Below are 13,857 nucleotides of genomic sequence, written 5' to 3'. Positions count from 1 at the left end.
ACATTGTATAATAATACAAGTGAATACAGTGATTTACAAACAATTCAATTGAATGTACTCCAAGCTCTCAGAAAACAGACACTGATAAGGTTCAGAGCCTCCTAAAACTTTCATCACTATTACTTAACATTTATGGCATAGTAGTGCCTAGAAATGTTGGTCAAGTCAGGCTCCCACTGTGCTAGACACTGTACAAACACAGAAAATGACAATCCATGCTCCAAACAGCTCCTTGCCGAAAACCCCAAGTGTTTAAGCCTCAAAGCCGACAGACAGGAAAACCTCAGCCCGTTCAGATATGCCTTCCCTTTACAACTCAAAGCTGCAGAGCAGCACTTTGCCCTGTTACAATAAGTATATCCTGAGTATATTGCTTCACCAAGCAAGGAGTAACCGCAGAGTCCTCCCAAATCTGTACCACCTTTCCTTGATGAATCTATCTGTCTTCACCAATATTTTTAAACAAATAAAAAATAAGTATATCCTAAGTTACAACTTAGCTTGACAAAAAAAGGAATAAATGGCAAACAGGCTACTTTCTAACAGATGAGTGGTGGATGTGCTGCCACAAAGCAGGCCAAAGCTCCTGGGGTGTCCATCAATTCCACAGTGACACACGTCACGGGGGCTTCTGTATGGCATATAATCCGAGCACGCTGGCTGGCACTCGCCATGCTACATCTGGACTTTGTTAGACAACCTTCAGCTCTGTTTTCTTGCATCAGCCCCGGCCCCCTCTGGCGAAGCAGCCTCCCAACCACTGCTTCTCCATGAACTATTCATGGAGACAAAGTACTCTGGGAGGAAGAAAATTGGGACCACATTAAGCTGGTGACCCTCACCCTGCAATTGGCCTGCCTTTCCGATGATAGAGGAAATCCCTCATACAAACTGACAACCAATATGAAACAGGCAGCTCCATTTACTGGAAAGCCTGGTCAATGCCGAGTGCCTCATTAGGAAATGGTCTCCATATTGAGGCACATTCCTGCAATTCAGAGCCTAGAAACTCTAAATTAAAACAACGTTGATGCCATATCCTCTTTCCCAAATGCCTCTCTTCATCCAAACTTTAATACACATACTTAAAGAAATTAAAGAACCAAAATGTCTTTGGCAGGACTCCTTCCCTCTCTTTCGCAGTAACACCCTTCCCATGCGAGCAACCAGGAACGTGACAGTGTTGGGAAGGGAGAAAGGAGAGTTAAAGCAAGGAGTAACCGCAGAGTCCTCCAGAATCTGTACAACCTTTCCTTGATGAATCTAACTGTCTTCACCAAAATTTTAGAATAAATAAAAATCACCTGAAATTGCACGGCTGAAGAAGTTGGAATTTTTTTTCAAGAAGTAAATTGAGGCTCATCAGTAGAATAAGTTTTTGTTTTGGGAGAGAGTTGTAACTTTCTCCATTCTAGGGAAGGTCAATTAACAGTTAAGTCAGTCTGCTAAGAGTGGTAGCTATTGCGGCAACTCAGTGATAACCAGCACAAGCAATGAAAAGGCATAATCTGAATCCTATCATACACACCTGGGTCCATTCACACTCACTATTGCAGCGTAGTCATAAAACTGCTCTCCTAAAGCGTTATCTCTGTCAGAAGCTCTTCCCAGCTTGCAGTGAGATTCAGAAATCAGGCCTATGGTACCTACCACAGCATGCATAACTCTTCACACAAACCACCCCATTCCAATATTGCTCAGCATTTCTATTTGCATCCTACGTACATGGAAACAGGAATCTTTTAATCAACTGTGCCTGACAGCCAACTGAAAGAGCTGCTTTCCCACCACAAAGTCTAAGCATTTCCTAGAAATGGTATGGTCTGAAATACCAACTAATATCAGGGAGCTCAACAGCTCTGGAACAATGTTAAAGGCAGAAGGAAGGAATTACTGAGGTCAGGATCCCAGCTCTGAATCTGAAGGGCTGAATAAACTTTTTAGGCTCCAGAACTGCTTTTCAAAGTCTTCCAGAAGATCTTGATTAACTGGCATCACTTGCCTTTCCTGAACAGCTGTGTTCAATACATCTGCAAGTATGAAAGATTTTTCATTCACAATTTCTACTGTAAATTTAGGAATTACAGCTAAACTTTTAGGAAGTTCCTGAAATGCTATATAGTTCCATGGAACTGCTAACACGGATGAAGCTTTGGTTCTCAAGATGTAGAAAAGGGTCCACGTAGGGAAAGCTTAAACTGATGAAGCAGCACAGTAGTTTTGTTAGAAAATATGAAGCTGGTGACCTGTAATAACTGAAGAGGACCACAAGGGCCAAGTACACAGATTATTTGCAAAGCCTGTGGAAAAATGAGATTCCCTTGGACTATTCCACCAATAAGGATCCTGTAAAATCTCATAGCCTTCTCTTCTGACCCATCTCCTATTTTGAGAGCTGTCAAAGTTGGTATGATTTGAATTGATGACCTCAATGGAGAAGAAGTACTTACTAAAACTATTGGTGTGCAGTGTTAGATCCTCTGCACCTTACAGAGGTGATCAGTATTACTATCCCATGATAAGTAACTTTGTAAGTGGCTTTTCTTTCAATAGTATTGAAGGCTATACACAAAAAAGGATAAAAGATGATATATCCTTAAGATGTAGGACAGATTTTAGACAGGATGTGTCAAATCTCTGTTAGGTCAAATAAATATCTCTCAGGTATGGTTTAAGTATAGTTTAGATTGTTTATGTACAAACATATATTCTGCCTCGGGGACTGGGGATGCACTGGAGAATGCCTTGCAGCCCCATTACCTGTGATTTCATATTTGTATTTATACTACTTGCATCTATCTTGTATTTATACTACTCATAGCACAGATGTGTTGAGGAGATTACTTCCCGCTTTCTTCTTTTTTTTAAGATGACAATCTTAAACAATCCTAAACAATGATGACTCTATAGATGATGGCAGTTTTGGAACCAGAAACTTCAAAGGCATTTGGATATTCCAATAAATTTTTTGAAAAGGACTGTTGTTCCAAAATTAGCTCAGAATTGGTCTCACTTCATAAGCAAGAACAACGCCAAATTAATCTCCTTTGCAATTTTAGGTTTTTTTGGAAATGAAGTATCCCACGCCTATACAGAAAAGCACTTAGAATGGGCATCCTTATGGGAAATGGCCATGTTTTTTTAGGAACAGCATATCACAATGTATTAATTATCAGCACTAAAACCTAATGATATGAACTAGAATAATGTTAAAAAAATCACCTAACTGAAACCTAAGTTTCAGATAATTATTACAGATAATCAACCTTAATACATAAATTAAATATATACAAATTTTCAGCAGGAAAAAAAACCTCACAAAAAACTAAAGATTATTCCATCTACCCACAAAGGATAATCAGAAGGAAACTGGGAAGGGCATAGGGCATGAAAGTGCTAGCATTTAAACTTAGGACAATGAGAACTGACAATAAAATTCCAGTTTCTCTTGGAATGAATGGTAAAGTATATTAAGGCTGCTACACGTACAGACAATTACATGAAGAAAACAAGTACTTTACATTGCTGTGACCACTTCTGAATCCTGTTCTAGCAGGAAGTCATCTGGCTGACAAGTGAAAGTCATTGCAACTGTTGCTCAAAAGTAAATAATACAAGACGGTAAACTCCACTTCTTGCTCATTTTGAAGCTGCTATAACAATCAAAATTACTGTTCTTAAATTAAACCTTAAATAATTATTATCTTAAAAATGCGTGGCCAGTAACCTAATTCTGTTTCCTAAGGAAGAAGGAGAGAAATCCCTTATCAGAAAGCAGACCTGGTTTTGTCTTACTGTCTTTGATAGCAACAGAAATCATCTGGTTGACAGATGAAATATTGCACATAAAACTTTACTAAGATGGATCAGTGGCACTGAAAAAGTTGATACTGGATTGGCAGCAGCATATGTGCTATTATGGGGAATGTGGCAAGGCAATAACTCAGAAAAACCCACCAGAAGTGCTGAAGTGAAAAATCTACATGGATTTTTCAGATCCTAAATCTCTTATTGCAGGGGATGCCTTTTGCTTCCTCCGTGTTTTACTGGTAATGTATTTTTGACATTGCAGTCAATACTGAAGTACAATATTAAATGCTTGAATAGAAACATACTTTGTCTAATCGTTATGCTAGCACAAAAAGATCTTAGAAATGGGAGAGGCCACAAATAGGAAAGGACCAATCTCCTCAGAAGCACGAGACCTCTCAAATTCCACTCTAGTAGCTGGCATTCCCATATGGTGCTTCTGTTGCAGATTAGAAACCACAGCAGAGACTGTGTGGTGTAATACATTTATATTTGAGCTTTATAGCAAGCAGAATTTTCTTCCACGTAGGTTTCTTCCCCAACAAGGCAAATATAGACCAAAACCAGAAGTATCATTACATTTCCCTGAATCTGTGGTTATTTGTGCCTAAAGAAGACAATAACCAACATCCTTTTCATTCAGTTTCCTATACATTCTATCACACATTTACTAGTCAGGCAGTGACACAAAGAAACTTCCCTCAACATTGAGACTTCTTTCCCCACCATGTTTTACAGGCTTCATGACCGGTAGCTACTTTGAAATAGTTATTTATGCACTTTCTATCCCAACATATGACAGGATTATACATCATTAGTTCCATAAATCAAGATAATAATCTCACACCAGATTATTAACTGTTTTTTTTCCTAGCCCTCCTCTACCCACCTGCTGCTTGAGCTGTTGCACAAGACGGTCTTTCTCTCGTTTCAGTGCAGCCACTTCATCTTGGGTCTTCTTCTTAGAAGATGAAAGTTCTAGCAGAGCAATATTGGCATCTTTTTCACTAATGGCAGCAAGAAGGGCTTCTTGTCTGAAAAAAACCATATAGATACATTATTGTCCTGCAAAACTTAAGAGTAAGCCTCTACAAAGAGTTGGACATACCATAAATGCTGTAGCAGCATGCAACATTGAAAAGCAGTAATAAATGTTTGTTGTGGTTATATGTCCATTGGTGGAGCAGGAAGTCAAGACCCACCTGCCTCCCCCTAAATGACTATGCTGATACCAAATTATTGCTTATAGGATAACAAAACCATATAATAATATGTTATTATTCTGCACTCAGCTTCTCAGTTTTTAATAACTACCATTTATTATTACTTTGGCTGAACATTTTCATTCTTTATAACGTTCTAAACCTTTCCAGAACAGATTTTGAGAATACATGCACAAATACTGGACTAGTTGTAAGAGTTCTGTGTTAAACTATATTAGATTATACTGCCTATTCATGCATCTATTTTAGAAGGAAGGTGGCATGTGACAAGTTTATTGAAATCACTTGAACAATACAGTGTATTCCCAGAAGGAAACGATGACACAGACACTTTTGTGCTACATGACAGATGTTGAAATAGATGCCTTCAAGGATGCTTGAGCTATTCTTTGACTTTTCGTGTGAGTAACCAATATAAGCTTGTTGGATGAATGTCCTGAGTAATTAAGACAAAGGCAGGCCTGCCCTCATCACAAATCTTTTGTAGCCTTGCAGAAATAGTGTAAGCAAGAACATTCTGTAGCAAGATCTCAAGGTCCAAGTACTATAATAACTAGATATAGAAACATGACCTTGCCATACTCTTTCCCAATAGCAAAAAACTCTTACAAATAGAGTTCAGAAACATTTTATAGATAGTGGGAAGAGAGGAGACAAAGACAATAACCCTGATCATAAAACAGCAGTTCTCAAATAAACTCAAAGGATTGCTCTATGTTAGGGAAAACAACTCCTGTCCTCTGACCTTAATTCTCACCTGTAGCTGGTGTGGCCAAATCAGGATGTGCAACAGGACATAAAATAAAACTTTGGCCTTACTGTCCAACAGGGATGGCTTGTCCCACCTCTCACATGCTTACAAAGAAGGAATAAAATGAAGACCTATCCATTTGTGGCTGTGTGAAAGATGCCATCATGCAGAAGTGATGATGAAAAACAAACTCTGAATACTACATATTTCCTATCTATCTTTCATCTAAAAATTTAATTGCAAATGCAGTTAAAGCAATAAAAATTCCAAATTCCCAAATATTCAAAATTTTTACTTGCTCTAATTTATAAACAAAAGCATATTGATATTACTAATTTCAGAGAACAATTTTTTAAATGTCATCAAATGTGTTAAAAATGTTCTGCTAAACATGTCAATAGCAATTATTATGCTAATAACATTGCTACAATGCTTAGTCTTCTATTAAAGATGTAAGAAAAATTATAGAAGCTTAATGTAAACTATTAAGATTGCTTTTAATTATACCAATACATCTTCCTGTTTGTTGTCAAGATCTTTTTTAATAAAGACCCATCACAATCTGGTGACTTAGGATCACACTGGCAAACTGTTGAGGGTAGCAGAGACACTAAATCTGCTTTTTCTAATTCACCTGTTACCACTCCTTGAGCAGACTTTATTTGTAGTAAAATAGTTTTCTCTTTTTCTTCCTGTATCTTCTTTCTAAACAACTTAAATTAATCTTGGTTAGAAATTTGTAATTGTGGCTGAAACAAAAATACTTTCTCCAAGAAGTCATGTATTCTTTCACATGGAGCTCAATGAGTACTTTTTGGAGCAAGTATTTGAGAAGAACAGGACAAATGGTCAATGCTTTTATTTAGTATCGATGTTTTGAACATATGCATCTAACTTACTGGACTTTTAACCTGAGGGCTTGAAAAGGGAAAGGACTGGTACTACTGGAGTACAGGAATTTTTACCTGTTAAGATGCTGAAAACTACAAATCTGATGACCTTGGTAAGCATGAAAAGATGTATTTAATATTGCAGCGTTTCTGAGGACATAGAGTGAAATAGGTAGTATTCCATGAGGTACTTCAGTGCTTAAATCAAGGGTGCAGGGAGATGCATACCTAAATATGTAGGCTGTAGTCAGCTTGCATTGGCTGCAGCTCAGCTGGATAAAGAATTTACCATCCTGGATACTTACTAATACCTTCTCCAATCTGTAAGAATAACTACACACATATACTTCTTGACCTTGTTCTAAAAAGTCTGCATAATACTGTTTTGCCTCTTAAAAAATACCTCATTATTTTAATAGAATGGGACCAGGAAGTGCCTACACATGCAGTCCTGCTGACAGATCTGAGAAGATGGTAGCCTCTGAGAAGCAGCGCAGGGCTACAACCTTTTAACCCAGCTCGGCAGCAGCCAGCACAGCACTTTTGCCCACACAGTTATATGAAAGGCACGCTGACTCCACAGCTCTGGAGAAGAAAAGACCAGGTTCTGAGGTGGTTTCTCTTTGAGAGTTGTAAGAGTGAGACACCACATTTAAAGAGCTTTTGTTATTTTTACAGGTGAAAAAAAAATACACTGCTCTGCCTTGAAAAGTGTGAAGTTTTGCTATGACAATGGGTGAAAATTGACTCCTGATGAGAAAGTCCATGACTGCTTTCAGATGAGTGATAGCTGGGATGGAAGAACAACTTTTTCTTTCACATTACAGGTTTAAGTGAGAAGATGGTGATGATGTATGGCCTGGCTTCCTTCCGATCCCAGTTAGTGACTGAGCTCTTGGAAATACTCATGCCAGTGAAAGCTTAATACTCCAATCACTGCACAGGCAGAAGAAACTGAAGCATAAAAAAACACTGCTAAGATGTGATCTCTGTTCATCCCCTCAGTCACCCCAATGATTGATAAGAGTTTCACTGAAGCTACCCGTACACAGAAGTTTGCTCTTATCAGGATCTCAACCGAAGCCATATATCCTCTATCAAAAAATGTGAAAGAACCACGTATTTCAAGAGGAAAAGGTGTGTTTCAACAGACAAAATTGTTCACCATCTGAGAGCAAAATGGACTTACACAATGGACTTTCTGTGGGTGCAATTTATCTCTGGTTTTATGCAGGTGTTTCTTGCACACACTAAGAGAGTAAGCCTGCTTTAAGTAGACTACCAGCATATCAAAAATCTGACAGATTCAGTTTAGAGAGTACTTGGATCCTGCCTAGATGATATCTAGAAAAACGAGCACCTTAAATTATTCCTTGCCTTTCAAGACATGATACCACAAAGTTAGGCAAATTTTTTTAGACACTTTAGGATAATCAAAAGATACTCTAGATACATTTATTCTACGAAGAAATACAAATATTCTGATGACTTAATGGAGACAAAGAGTAGAAGAAAGGAAAATGTGAACGTCACATTCCCAGTTGTAGTGTCAAGATTGTAGGTGTGGAAACGACCGATAATGGCCACATTATTATTGCCACTTTGTTTCTGTTGCTTTTGCTTTATGAAAAAGTATCCAATTTTGGATGTCTGCCTAAAACATGAAAAATATCAATAGTGTGAAGTGACAGAATGATCCATGACCTCTGATTTTTTCTAGCTCTCAGTATCCTGGGAAAGACAGGCTGGCTTGGAGCTCTGGTCATTTTCACTTTCTTTAATCTGTTTTGATTCTAAAGAAACACATATTCTTTTAATAGTAAACCCACAATCCTTGCTGATGATTCAGGACCAGAGCCAAGAATATCTCTGTAACAGTATCTATATAGCCGTTACTCTGGTATGGAAATTGAAGGTGCGTCAAATAGCATGTAAAGAATACCTTCTGCAATCAAATCCTTCGTTGCCCATCTCTACTTCTTGAGAGAAAACTCCAGGACCAGGACAACGAGGTATGGATAACAGTCCATTACTTATTTGTTGCTGAATAATCTTTGCAACCATGCCTTAGAAAAAACCCATCCTACTGGCCAAAACTTCAGTGCTGTATCATGTGTGAGATGGGGATGTCGGTCAAGAAATAGGGTGAAAGGTGTTGTGACTTTCTAACTGTTTTTTTGGAATTGGAATAAGGTGAAGTTTGAATCAAAATAAGAAAAATATCCTGCGATGTGATAGGCGCATTCTAGCTGCGCTTTTTAATTGTGCAAGCTAAATGGATAATGTTTCATATGGGAGAAGTGCAAGCGCCACTGTCAGCTCTCCTGAAAGAAGACATGTCTGTAATGGTGCATTACTGCTCTCAACAGAGCTTGGAATTGCTAAAATGCTTCTGAAAGACCAGAAAAAGCAAATATCACCAAGTAAAAGACAAGGTTTGTGACTGCAGAGCACTACAAAACTGACTTGTTTCCCTTCTCGAGAGCTGTCATCCCCAGAGAGGCCAGAAGGACATGCTGTAAGACAGGCGAGGCTGCAAGAAGGAAAAAATGGGCTGCTGCAAATGGTGCTAGCAGCACATGAACAAACGTTATCTGTCAGGAGTGCTGGAGTCAGTTGTACAAGTCCAGCTTCAGTTTAGGTAACAGTTAGTGGTACAAGCTTAGGTCCTTCAGCAAAGCGTGTGTCTTCAGTTCACAACACTGGAGGTCCTGAAACGTCCTAAGAGGCAGGCAAAGCATGTACTTGCTGCACAGCCCAAGATAGCTCATCTTTTAAAATGCTGGCTAATGCCAGAGTCACTACATAAATGCAGCTCACATAAATTAGTTCGGGTATTTGAGATAGTGCTAGTAGCGTAGCTGTGGCAACAGCAACTCAGCAGAGGGGAAACTGCCTATTTATCTCTCCATTTGGGCGGGTTTTGTAGCCTGTACCGAGCTGTACGGCAGCTCACAAGAGGTAAGCAGACTTTAAAACAGCCTGAATATTACCAAGGGAAACATGAAATGGCAATAGTGTAGAAAACGTATTGAAAAGAGGTTTAGGATTTATGCTGAAGCCTTTCACTGAATGTGGATCATGATCGCCACAGAATGGAGCGGTACCAAGACCAGTAGGTTCAATTCTTAAGAGATAAGGGTGGATATAATCTGAAGAGCGATACCAACATTATTTGCTCTGTTTGCAGTCTTAAAAAAAATGCAAAGAAAAATGGGTTTACCTTTGTTAAATACATGACTACAGAGTAGTTATATGGCAGCAGAGCTGCCTCTAGAGTACTTCTGATTCATGTCTCCATTTGCAGTTCAGCTGGGTCTGAGAGTTCTTATAGCTGATGCCAAGAACATAGTGATAAGGAATGACTCCAGCTCTCAGATACTGACTGATCCAGAGGACTGAAATGTCTTATAGAAGACAGCGATGACTGCAGAGCTGAGAAGTCACTGAAAATTGCCATGACTGAATTCTTCTGATACTATATATTGTGAGCCTTTGAAGCATTCCTGATGAGGTTGTCCTGTAGCATTTACTGGCCATCCTAATACTTTTGTCAACACACAACAAAGAACAGTGTGCAAAGGCACATCTCCTTTAGACCCTGAGTGGCAATGGCTGATTTTGAGAAGATAACTGGGCAAGACGGCAACAGTTCAAATTGCAGCTTGGTTTTCAGTACAGGCCTTGAATCAAGGCAAAGCTTTAAGAATGTCCCTTAACCACAGAAACAGTCTTTTTTCTGAATGAAAGCTTAAAAATTAGAACAATGTACTATTAAACTACTAAATAATAATAATACTACAAACTGTAGAAACAGAAGGAAGGCATCCAGAAAAGCAATATTTTCTAAATCTTTCTGTAGCAGGGAAGAAAGGGCTTAAAGAATTTACAGCATTTTACTTCAATGTTGAACAATATTTTTCTTAGAGAATACTTCAGCTGCAGTGACTTTAATAAAAATGGCAGGTGCTAGCATCTCATACACAGGCTTACAGAAGCCCTAGAAAAAGACATACACAGGACAGATGAGATTTCTTGTGTGGGCTTGGGTGAGGATAAATAAGTGATTTGGTAGTTTGAGTGACCAAGTATTTGAATGAACCTAGAAAATAAGGAACTATAGCTCATACAGATTCAGTTACCAAGTCTAATTAGCACCAAAACACCCTAGTGTGCAGCGTAGTCAAAACCGTAACACATCTCCCTGGAGCACTGCAGACGCCAGTCTTGTTTCATTCCTATTTTTCCTCTTTGGTGAACCACAGCATATTTTTGCAAATGGGGACATGAGACTTTCTAACTACTCAGTAACCCTCAGCACTGCAGGACTAATATGCTGTATTTCTGCATAATAAGCTGTAGCAGGTTAAGTCCAATAAGGAGTAATAAAAAAGGTTCATCCACAACACTAAAAATGTTTTAACTACCAAGGTAGCCAAGTTTGTCCTTTGGCTTACAACTACTAATAGAATCAAGATGTCTTTAAATGGTTCTCTACAGCACTTGGTTTCAGGAGACTATGTTATTCCTTCACGGCTCCTTCCTAGAGTAAAGGAGAGGAATCCTTTTGGTAAAACATAACAGAAAGTGAATTTTAAAAAGCAGTTTAGTACTTTACAGCATAGTTCTCAGGGTCATAACGCTGGAATATTTATCAGCTGTATAATTAGAAAGAGTGACAGGTTGCAAACAGTGCTGAATTAATGATGCTTCAAAACATAAAAACTATACATATTCATTAAAAGAATATGTTTACGTATGTCAGAGAGAACACAAATTCCACATAGAAATGTTATAAATACATTGCTCTATATAATTATACTTCAAATTATGAGATTTCTTCCTATGTGGAGGATTTCTGAAAGTGTGGATGAGATAATATAAAAGCAATACTGAGATCAGCAGCAACTTTGATTTTAATGTCACTGAGGAACTGGAATAATTCCATCAGGCCAAATTTCATTATAAGGATCAAATCTCTCTTCCTTCTGACTGGCATTAAACTACAACATTTAAGGGTCTGACACAAATTTGGAGAGGTCAGGTAGCTACAAGCTCATAGCAATCCAGTCAGTTCCTTCAACAAAGACTGTTGCTCTTCCATGAGGGATGACTGACCTGCCAGAGTTTTCAACCTGGCATATTAAGATAAACTGTAATTATGTCTGTTATGACTTTAATACACAAGACTTTAAATTGGAAAGGTTCTGCTGTTTCATAAACTCCAGCAGTAAGGGCATCAGTTGCCACAGAAGGGAAGAGCTGCTACTTGGGCAGTACTTGCTTCAGTTGTCTGATTTTTGTCTGCTGCATTTACTCAAAGCCTACAGAAAATGCTGACAAGCTTTTAATGCCTTTCTATCACAGGCATTTGTAAGACTTACTATGGTGAATCATCATTACAATAAGAAATGTATTATTTGTATAGGAATTAAACAAACCTCCCATGAAGTGACAACAACACAAAGAACGAGCAGGCAAAGAGTTTTGGATAAAGCACTGCAGTATTATGAGAGCTAGACAGACATTTAGGTGACAGCTTAGAATATAAAGGTGTTAGGACACAGTATGTAGTAATTTCATGAGTTTGGTAGAATGACACTATTTGGGTGGGTCGCACTCGATAAACTCAACAACACACTGAACACCTGATCCAATGGGACAGTCCTCCTGGCACCAACATCACTCTTTTCATCATAAACTGTGTCAACGCATCTACAGTGGTAGTTCCAAACTCAAAATTTTTTTCTACTTTTTTTGCCAGTTATAGAACATCTTCAGAAAATAAACTGTAACTTCTCTGAACCACGTGGAGAGTAAATTCCAGTTTCTAACACCCTGAGACCCTGGCAATTAACAGCCATCATCTTGTCAGTGTGGTCACTGAACTTGCAGTACCTCGTAGGGAGGAGGCAGTCCTCGCAGAGCTCTGGGTATCAGAATTTGATTCTTAAAGGTAACCATGAAAAATACTGGCAGTCATATCAGAGAACACCATTTCAAGATGCTAACAGACCAGCACCTTACTTAATACACAAGTTGCCAAATTCTGCACCAGCTACAATTTCTGCAGTATTTAAGATGCAGCTATATGAGAAGCACAAAGTATCCCAAAGCGAGCAAAACATTTATCCAAAAGAAATAGTAGCAACCTCTTGCTGCAATAAGGTGGGAAAAAATGTAACTTGGCAGTATGTACTACCTGCTCTTTTAATTACTGCGGGAATAATCAAACATCAGGCTGCAAATTAATTTCCCAAACGCAGCCTTACACCCTCAGTCAAAAGGGATAATACCACTCTTTCCATTCCTGTGTTTCCTGAATCAGCAAGTTACCTTTGCCTTGTCTGGATGGCACGTCAGCAGTTTTTCTCACCCCTGATCTACACTCTCACAGCTACCAAAAAAGGAATTGCAAATTCAAGGAAACCAAGTGAGAAGAAAATAAAAATTTGTTCGTCATCAGCAAATTGAAGCCTCTTGAACTTACACCTTTTTACTGTTCTTTTCAATGTCATCACATACAAGTGACCACAACTGGAAAACAAGAGATAAAAATATAAATTATTTGTGAATAGAGTTGTGTGGTCACAAAAGAGATGTCCCTTTAATTTTCCATTGTATGAATGGTATGATAATAGATCAATGTTAATTTTAGACACAGGAAGCATTACCACTTGTGCTGTCCTTATTTAAAAAAAAAAAAGATACTGATAACATATTTAGACTTTCCTATACACATTTTCTCTAACATCCTAAATGTCTAGAATCACAGAAGCATCATTCCTTACTAGGACTGACAAGCAATGCTTTTCAAAGTCCTTTCCCTCAACATATTTGATATAGTCAGAAGTAATCCTATAAATATTTTATATTACCTTTCCCATCAATGTTTTAGCCCTTCTTTTACTTAAGGCTTCCCCCTTAATTTTACCACTTTGGCACTTGAGGCAAAGATTTGCAATTCCTAGTCCTGCTTATGTCTCAGCTCTGAGCACTCAGAATTGCAGTACAGCTCTAGACTGTGCCTGCTAGCATGCCCAGAAAAAAATCTAAAGCTTTTGCAGAGGAACTTTCCAACCCACTACTAATTTCCTGAACTATTTTTATTGATTAACTCCTCCAGTGAAAAAGAGGCTCCTGCATATCACAGCTGCTAAACCAATAGTACATGAGCCTTACC

The 13,857-nt window shown here is 38.4% G+C and overlaps 1 protein-coding gene across 1 annotated transcript in view; it reads right to left on the bottom strand.

Moving 5' to 3' along the window:
• Positions 1 to 13,857, bottom strand: part of ERC1 (ELKS/RAB6-interacting/CAST family member 1) — a 310,530-nt gene that overhangs the window by 54,281 nt on the left and 242,392 nt on the right. The window contains 1 exon segment of the mRNA XM_068401134.1: positions 4,700 to 4,844. Within this exon segment, the coding sequence (XP_068257235.1) occupies positions 4,700 to 4,844 (145 nt within the window).

This window comes from Nyctibius grandis, chromosome 5 (assembly GCF_013368605.1).
Source record: "Nyctibius grandis isolate bNycGra1 chromosome 5, bNycGra1.pri, whole genome shotgun sequence".
In the NCBI taxonomy this organism is placed as follows: domain Eukaryota; kingdom Metazoa; phylum Chordata; class Aves; order Nyctibiiformes; family Nyctibiidae; genus Nyctibius; species Nyctibius grandis.
The sequence above is the reverse complement of the archived record's forward strand: the minus strand, read 5'-3'. Positions and strand labels throughout refer to the sequence as shown.